We start from the raw sequence: 9,859 nt of genomic DNA, 5'->3' as shown, positions 1-9,859 counted from the left end.
AAAAAATGACAGCAGTGCTTTAACGGCAAACCTCAATTCATCTTTGAGATAAATTGGTAGAGTTTGGGTCCTGTGGGGGCCGAGCAAACAACCTAAACAAGAAGACTTGCAGCTGCCATTGTTATCTCCTAAACTTGTTTTGGTTGATGTGCTAGCAAACAATCATTTTGGTGTCATTTTTAGTCAACACAGCAGCTAGTGTTTGTTGACTCTTCTTATTTTGCTATTTAGTTGCTAACCTTATCAGTCTGGGTATGTTGTGCACAGGGATTTTATTGGAGATTTTTGGTGAAAAGTAGGCTAGCTAACAAGATAAGGGGCTAACGTTGAGGAGCATAATGCTTTGTAGTATCCCTGAAACCAATGTCACAGCTGAGCCTCAGACTAGTGTTTTGACACTGAACAATATTCACATCTTTATCCATTGGAGAGGTCAATTGCTAACTGTAATAAACCTAACTATCCATGTTTTTACAGGAGACTGCATTCACTTTGGCTATTTCAACACAGCAATGGTGTCTTCAGCAAGCAATACATATAAATCAGACAGCTGTGGCAGTTTTTCATGTAGTGTTTACATATATATACATATTTAAAATGGCTTTTTAATGCCTTTGACCAGCCTGGCCTTGAATATGTTATTATATGACCATCAAAGAACAACGCGGACCAAAGGCCAAGCATTACAAATTGTTTTAAGGTCAATTTTACAGCAGCTCAAATGAAAATGTGGGTAAAATGTAAAAATGTAGGTTAAATATATGGTGTAATATAAGCATAGCCGTTTCTTGCTACAGTATGCGGAATACAGTATGTGGTTACACAGGGCCACCTGGGGGTTCCCATGCTCAAATTAAATTGTCTTATGAATGGGCTGCTGAACTGTGACCGCACTGACAACAGATGTGTTGTAACACCTTGTTGCAGTGGCTCAGCAGGGAGACCAGACGTCCTGAAAAGTTTGGGACGATCCTGAATGAAGAGCAGTTGTTCCAAATCTCAAATTCTGCCCCGTTTGTCCCAAAAATTGGGAGTAATAGATAAAAAGAAAAGCATAGACGAGAGCTGTCTGCGTGCTGTGAGACTCGACTTGACTTGAGACCTTACTTGGTGACACAGTATTATTAAAAAACGCCGCTCTGAACATATTTTTAGAACGCTGCCAAATTGTCATGAATAATTAAAAACATAATGGAGATCGGCACAACAAGCTGCTGCTGTCACCTGAGCAAGTAAAACTCAAAATCCAAATAAGAGAACCCTATCATTAAAATGATCAATTAGTCTAAATCAATTAGTAGATCAATTAAAATATTCTGATCAAGTCACTTATGTGAGCTTTAATTTCAAGACTATTATTGTTATGTTTTCACTTTTCTTTCTATCAAACTGATAAGACTAGATAACGGATGTCATTCCACCAGTTTTAAACCAGATGATGAAGAGTGCAGCTGCCGCTGTGGGAGGAATTTGTGATAAAAATATTTTGAAAATGTGTTTGTAAGCTCCTACAGCTTAATGGTATTCTTAACTTCTGAAAAAAAAAAAATGTTTGAAATGACTCTAACATACCTGTCACCTGTATATAATGGTTCATGCTTCTTGTTAAGACATCTCGGACCAGCTCGTCCTCATCAGATAAACAACTGTATTGGTCGACTATAAAAGCAGTTTATTATGACCCATGTTGACGTTTCCTGGTGGGTGGCGACCTCTACTGGCTGTAGTGATTACTACCACAGCAAAGGAGGAAGTCAGGCAAAGTAGTAAAGAGTAGTAGAGTGAGAAAGTCCTTATAGGTTTGGGTCAAACACACAGGACTTTCACCCAGTAGACTGTTGTTTTTATCCAGTGTGTAACCAAAAGTAACCTGTGAAACCTGTAATGAGGTGAATAGGAGAAGGATACGGAGCAGCTTTTTTCCTCAGGCTCAGTTCATCCTTTGCACACCACTGTATAAAATAGTTTTAAACTCAGATTTAATTCTACAACCCTGGTGTTGTAAAATAACTATTAAATGAACTTTTAACCTTTTTTTTAGCCTCCAAACTGCTTATCATTGCAACTGAAGTTAGCCTACATAAGTAACCTAGTTATTTTAACCCAAACCATGATGTTTTCCTAAACATAATCAAGTAGTTTTCTTGCCTAAACCTAACCAAAATGCAACTGTACAACAAAGGTTTGGTATGCCGGTCGCTGGTACGGTGTAATGGTCATGTTGTTTTGGGAACGGTGATATGTGTTTTGGGAGTAACTGGTAGTCTACCCATTTACTCGTTTAGGTATCTATTTTATCCATTTTATGCACTGTAATGTATAATTATGTACCTGGAAAAAACCACCATAGTTTCACAAAAAAGGGGCCCCAAACAAGATTTTGCACAGGGCCCACAAAATGCTAGAAACGGCCCTATCAATAAGACACCAAATGATTAATCTTTAATGAATATTCTTGTCATGTTTATAGGTCTTTCTATTGTAAATTAAATATGTTACTTACAGATTCTCTTTTATAGGCGATGCACTGAGACATCCTGGTTCTCTCCAATGGCTTATATGGGAAAAATACAGTTATAATAGTGCAGTGTGTGTATAGACAGCCCGGCTGTGAACTGCTGTCATATGTTTTCTCAACCAACTCACTTTTCTTAATCGAGTCTCCTTGTTGAAGTGCGCCTGCACATAGTTTCCCAAGGTCATTTGTCGCTAGCGGAGCACAGATTTTAGTGTTCAAAAGAGAGCTGGAGCAGTTGTCTGGTACAATATTAACAATGGGATCTCTCTGGTCTTCATATGTCTCATGCTCCTCCAGGCTTCTCGGGTTGTCACACAGCTGTCGAGGGGAGAAGTCACCTTCTTCAGCACTCTCAGGAGATGCAGCTGCAGTGTCTCTCTGGTAGGATGGAGACCGATATGACAACTGAAGCAAACTCTCAAGAGGACACTCACTGAATATTTCACTGTTCCATTTGGATCATTTTTGTTGTTGTTCAAGTGCAGTTTCCCGGCAGTAGTTTTGCATCAGGTTCATGTCTATGCAAACTGTCCTATAGTTATTCGCATTGTTGTTCTCATTACTAAGCCATTGGCACACCAATCAAACATTCTCCAACAAACACAGACAAACACAGATGTTTGCTTGGTGTGTGTCATGGCAGTCTGTCCTTGTTTGGAACTGTTTGGAGATTTTTGGTTGGATTTGACACGTTCAATCTGTGTTTATCTGTGTTTATCTGTGTTTATCTGTGTTTGATACACTGGAAAAAATCACACAGGAATTCAAGGGAATCGTTTTATTATTTTATTTTATCTTGAGACCCTTCTTTTCATAGTTTGAAGAAAGCATGTGATAGGAATTTGCTGTGTCTTTGACACACAGATAATTCAGGGTTGTTTCTTTACACGATAACATTTGACATTTAACATTGCATGTTGCATGTTTTTACCAAGTTCAGTTAACTGAATAAGTTAACTAAAATATTTAAGACAGCTGTTGAGCTTACATTTTTAAGTTGAAACAGCCTGAGATGATTTACACTGTGAAGTTTTCTTCAGTTGGCCATGATTCAAACAGACTATTACAAAGATAGTACTCATATAGTGTGCAGCTTGTGCATGCCCGGTGTTCATATTGCCTGCCTGCCTGCCTGCCAGTATGTTTCACAATTGGACTGTGACCTCATCAAACTTGCGTAGGTTCTACTCACATGTTGCCAAAGAGATTCAGTCCCTATAATTAACAGTCTGACGTTAAAGTGTTGATACCTTTTCAAATAGCCTGTAGTACTGTTTTGGTACGACTCAAAAGAAGATAACTCAGATCTGTCTTTACCTTCCAGCTCACAACACTGTGATGTCTCAATCTTAAGATTTTCTTATGATATTTCCTATGTTTCTTGCATGTTTAAGAGTTTTTGGCACTTTTAGACACTTTAAGACACGGTGGCTAAATATGGCCCCCCACAGTTTATGAATGCAACACCACTGTGGTAAACACAAATCCCAGGTCTGTCACAGTTTGCCAGATGTAATGTAGGTGCTAACTACAAACAAAACACATTACATCATCACAATGTTACGTGTTGAAAACGTATATGTTGAAGTAAACATGTATGTAACACTGTGATCCTACCCTCGCACTGAAGTTATAGTGCAGAAACAAATGACAGGGGGGGGCGGAGTGGCTGAGACAGAGACACCATTCACCCATTACAAGACACTGAACCATCAACATGATTTTGAAGCTGTTATTTTAAGGTCAGAAAGTTACATAATGTTCCTTTAAGTTTGGTCAGCTGTTTTGTTTGGAGTTGTTCCAACGTGCCATAGAGGCTCTGTGACTTTAAGCAAAAAAACCAAAACAAAACCATTATCTCTTCACTAGAATAGATATTTTATTTATATATTTCGATTTTTTGTGGGACTTTTATGTTCAGTTAACTTCTTTAGTGAAAGAGAGGCGAACAATCGGAACATTATATCCCTACTGAGTCCTTTACAATGATCTCACTCTGTGATAACAGACAATACACTTCACCACCATCCTTTCATTGAGGATGATGCATCAAAGAAAGAAATTACAGTCACTACTGACAGATTTATGACTAACACTGACAACAGAACCTCAGTCTATAAAACCCTGATTTCCGTCTGCTGGGTTATAATATTAACAGCAGGCAGAGCAACGGCGTAGTAGTAAAGCTGTGCTTTGTGTTGAAGGGACTCATTTCGTGCACATTTTGCACATCTAAAGGTAAGCTGGCATAAATTTGTGTATCATATTGTATCAGTGCTGTTTACTTATTGTTACGTTTGATCAGTAAATTAAATTAATCCTTCTCCTCACCTGAGTGCTTTGCTGCAAATCTCAAGGCTTTGACGCCGTGCTAAACATTTTCACTCTCATTTTCAGTCCGCCGCTGACAAAAAACAACATTTCAGGGGCCTTTTGAGGAAATCATCAACAATGTGGACCGTGGCTCTTGTTCTTTGTTTGGGAAATATTCTCATCAGCGCTGAGGCCAGCTATCAGCATTCAGAGCCACTCGCTGTAATTGAGCACTCTGAAACGGCCTCCCCTGGTCTTTTAATACTAGAAAAACAGAAATCAAATAGCTCAATTCATCCACCCAGAGTAGCAGGACCAAAACCACCACACCCTCCTATGTGCTCGGAGTCGGCTGGAATCAGAGATGCCTTCAAATATGTCAACACTCTGGTCTCCCTTGTTGTTTTTGTTGTTGGGATAGTGGGGAATGCAACCCTGCTGAAAATCATATACGTAAACAAAAGCATGAGGAGCGGACCAAACATTCTCATAGCGAGTCTGGCTCTGGGGGATCTAATCCACATTGTGATAGACATCCCAATCAATGCATACAGGGTGAGTTATTCATCTCATGCTGAGAAAACAATGTAGCACCTTACTCTGTTCTCTTTTGGCCCATTTTAAAATTTCAATCTCCACTTGAATTGTTTCTGCTCACTGAAAGTGTCCCCTGTTTTTGCTCCAGCTCATGGCAGAAGATTGGCCATTCGGCGTGGTACTGTGCAAACTTGTTCCATTCCTACAGAAAACCTCCGTCGGAATTACTGTGCTGAGCTTATGTGCTCTGAGCGTTGACAGGTACGGAGATAAGCAGCACTGTCCTGCGCCCTGCAAGGAAATAGTGTTTGCCAGCTGGTATCTGTATTTCATCAAGCAGACAGATTTGTTTAGCATTAGCCCTTGAAATGTTCTTTAACTGAATAATTTATCATTGTTACAGACAAAAAGTCCCCCAAGCCATAACATTTTCCCATTGATTTCAGCAGATACCGCGCTGTAGTATCCTGGAATCGAATCAAAGGCATCGGAGTTTCAGCGTGGACAGCAATCGAAATAACTCTGATATGGGTTATTTCTATCCTGCTGGCTGTGCCTGAAGTTGTCGGCTTTGATATGATAACAATGGACTATAAAGACAAGCATCTGAGAATATGTCTGCTTCATCCCAGGCAAAGCACTCAGTTCATGCAGGTAATGCAACAGGACAAAACAAACAGATCAACATGTGTTTTGTCTTTTTACAACTTAGAACAATAACTGTTGACGGGAAGATGAATTAATAATGGCTCTAATATTTTCTACTAACTTCTTGTAGATGTCCTTGCAAACCCATATATATATGTATGGGTGTGTGTGTGTGTGTGTGTGTGTGTGTTTTCAATATTGTTCGATGCATGCTGTTACGTAGCAACTGCTGAACATCATGTCATCTGCAGCACCGCCTGACTGTAGGCCTCTTGTCATGTCTAATCAACAGTTTTATAAATCAGTGAAGGACTGGTGGCTGTTTGGCTTCTACTTTTGCATGCCACTGGCTTGGACCGCCGTCTTTTACACGCTCATGGCCAGGAAAATGCTGAGGAACACTCAGAACACGTTAAGCGACCACACCAAGCAGGTAAGTAGTTAGCGCTTTCAAGCATATCTTGCAACTTGTTTTTCACATATCACTTTACAATAAGGTACACAGAAACGTGAGTAGTTAATGAATTGTTAACGAGTAATTCCTGAATAACTGTGGTTAGAGGACTATATAATAAATAATAATGAGTTCCTAGAGAAAGGACTGGGAGATCCCTTATTAATGAATCATTAGGTGATGATTAGTTCATCTTTGAATCGACACACTGACCACTTTCTTCATGAGTTGTTTATGATTAACTATGAGCCAGCTGCTGAGTGGCAGGGACAAGTAACGACTCATTAACTACTAATTACAGAATCATTAGTTACTCTTTTTGTATACCTGTAGGTAAAGTGTAACATTATTATATACAGCATTACATAATGATTAAGTAATTATGTAATGCATCTATTGGGTAACTACTGTTAGGTTTCATTTTACTCAAAGATGCAGAAAAAGAGTAAGTAATGATTCATTAATTTATTTATATTCAATGAGTCTGTTGACTGCCTGCTCATATTCTTGTTTACCTTATTGTTAAGTATTACCCTTATTTTGTTAACATCAACTTTAATATCAATCACATCTTTCTTTTTCCAGAGAAGAGAAGTTGCAAAGACTGTCTTCTGCCTGGTGATTGTGTTTGCACTTTGCTGGCTGCCTCTATACCTGAGCAGGATCTTGAAATTGACCATATATGATGAGAAAGATCCTAATAGGTGTCAGCTACTGAGGTGAGCATAAAGATGAATTAAAGACATTTTTATTGTGCTTTTTGTCTGGTAAATGCATAATGTTTATCCTCCTTTTTCAGCATCTTTCTTGTCCTGGACTATTTTGGCATTAATATGGCATCACTCAACTCGTGCATCAACCCTATCGCATTGTACATAGTCAGCAAAAGATTTAAGAGATGTTTCAAGGTAAGAAATGCTGTCACACCCTTTTTGCTTGTCCGGTTGTTCGTATGTAGGGCGCTGTTCAATCTTAGACAAATGTGATGGGGGTGAAAACAGTGTGAACCACAGTCGGATGAGCTATCATATGTGTCATCAAGGACATATGGAGTCATGTCTGTAAAATGGCTAGAGAGAAAGCAATGACCCGAGGGCATAATAAGTGAGAATGGTCTGGAAAAACATCGTCAGGGAAAAAAAAGAGAAAAAAGACAGACACTTGGCAATCTACCAGACAGTTTTCACTGAATCAGAGTGATGTCTTATGAGGAGGAGGAAAACATAGCTTCAAGGCAATTTTTCAAGGGAAAATATTTTAAAAGCCTTTATTGTATTAGAGGCACAGAAGGACATATCTAAAAACATGCTTTGATTTGTTTGGGCTGTCATCGGGTTTTATGCACACTACAGTGCATGAAGAACTGTTTTTCCTCTGTTATAATACCGCAAGTGGTGGAAGAATTATACAGATCCTTTACTTGAGTAAAAGTGCGAACATCACACTGTAAAAATACTCTGTTACAAAGTCCTGCATTCAAAAAAAAGTTAAGTACTCAGTACAATCAGGAAAATGTACATACTTAAAGTATTAAACGTAGAAGTACTCAATACAAAATAGCAGCCAGTGTGACTCTTACACAATTATGTATTTTATCATTTGATTGTTATCACTGAAGCATTTATATATAAGCAGGATTTTACTGTTGTAGTTGGTTGAGGCGGAGGTGGACTGCAGCTAAGGATTATTTTCATTATGGATTAATCTGCTGAATATATTCTCCATTTATCCAATAACTGTTAGCAGTGAGTCCCAGTTAAACAAACAAATAAATAAATAGATTGGAATGATTAAAATAACTTTATAAAAAAGCAGCAAATCCAGAAATTGATTCAATCAAATAACAATTGATGAGACTGATCATTTTAGCTGTATTTGCATGAACTCTTGGTTATTAAATTTATAACAAAACATCATGTTTCATAAGTTCTTTATATTTTTTTATGTGCAAAAATCTTAATTTGTGATGTAGCAAGTAATTAAACCTGTGGTAGAAGTAGAAAGTGCTGTGGAAATAAAATATTCAATTTAAGTAGAAATACTCAAAATTGTACTTAAAGGGTAACTCCAGCAGGAGTACGACCACAGTGGCTAAATTGCACTGTGGGTAATGTAGGTGCCACCTTTTGAAAAGCAGTCCTATAACACTGCTGGACTCATCATGGACAGAATCGATACAGCAGAACCAGCGATAAAACCTTTTCTAGTCCATGCATTCTCCTTCTTCTTTTCCAAAACTGGGTTCCTACATTGCCCACAGTGCAACTTACCCACTGAGTGAGTGATTGCCACTGGAGGCAGTTTATCAGATTACATGCAGCTTCCTCTGAAGGCACAAAAGGCTTTGTACTACTTTTTTCACATATGCAGTGCTCCCCAAGACCTGTGAGCACACTTTACTGTGTAAAATTGTTGGAGTTACCCTTTAAGTAAAGAAGTGGAGTAAATGTACTTCATGATATACTGACTGACTACTGCAAATTATATGATAATCACATCCTTTTTTTTTTTTAGACTTTTTTTCCTCCCTTTTAATATACATTTTTTTAATTAAAAGAATCCAAATTTAATATTGCTTTTGGCACGTCCCTCCACAGAGAAATTAAACAGAACCGCTTCTTAAGACTGCATCCCACACATAAATAATGCTCATAATATGCCATTTTTCCTCCATGTGAAGCTGATGGGTTTTCCTCTGACCGAATGTCTTTGCGCGTGTGGTCCTCCAGGCATGCCTGTGCAGTTGGTGTCTACCTCATCAAGCTGTTACTCGTGACGAGGCTCAGTCTGTTTTGAAGTCCAGAATGCAGGATCAGGCCTCGGAGCAGAGCTGCAACATCAAAGCTCCCAAGCAGACTTCGACACCTCCACCTGAGCAGGAGAACACGTTACCGTGTTAACCAAACTCCTGTGCAAATCCTTTGTGAGAGTTCTTAAGTATTTCTTTATTAAATAAATAAATATATATGGCTATCAGTGCAGCTCTATCAGGTTAAATACAATGTGAAATACCTTGTGACTAACATGCAGCTCTGTCTTTTGTACTGCTGTCGTCAGTTGAACATCTGCTTTGGCATGAGCAACCTGGAGTCAGACTGTTCAGACTATTTGCCCGTGGGGCTTGACTCACTCCCAACCATTACATCAGATTTTACCTAGTACCTATCCTGTATCATGCATCACAGTCCTCAAATCACTGTTTTGGGCACGATGTTAACCTGGCAGCCATCAACAGAAATCTTGTCACGGCTAACTGCCTGCATGTATATTATTTTGATTCTGGATTCTGGAAAGACGCTTCTGCGCCGTAGGAAATCAAGCAAATGGGAATTCAGAATTATTACGGTGGGTTTTATGGGGTTCGGTGTATTATTAGCACATAAAATGTG

General features: G+C 38.8%; 1 protein-coding gene across 1 annotated transcript; it reads left to right on the top strand.

Moving 5' to 3' along the window:
* Positions 1-4,969: 4,969 nt before the first annotated feature.
* ednrbb (endothelin receptor type Bb) lies at positions 4,970-9,370 on the top strand (the record flags this gene model as incomplete). Its single annotated transcript, XM_084361533.1, has 7 exons — positions 4,970-5,386; positions 5,517-5,629; positions 5,818-6,022; positions 6,309-6,449; positions 7,056-7,189; positions 7,270-7,378; positions 9,200-9,370. The coding sequence occupies 7 exons, from the start codon at positions 4,970-4,972 to the stop codon at positions 9,368-9,370; spliced, it is 1,290 nt and encodes a 429-aa protein (XP_084217659.1).
* Between the last annotated feature and the right edge of the window lie 489 nt (positions 9,371-9,859).

Source organism: Pagrus pagrus, assembly GCF_965226575.1.
Source record: "Pagrus pagrus genome assembly, chromosome: 9".
Classification (NCBI taxonomy): domain Eukaryota; kingdom Metazoa; phylum Chordata; class Actinopteri; order Spariformes; family Sparidae; genus Pagrus; species Pagrus pagrus.
The sequence above is the reverse complement of the archived record's forward strand: the minus strand, read 5'-3'. Positions and strand labels throughout refer to the sequence as shown.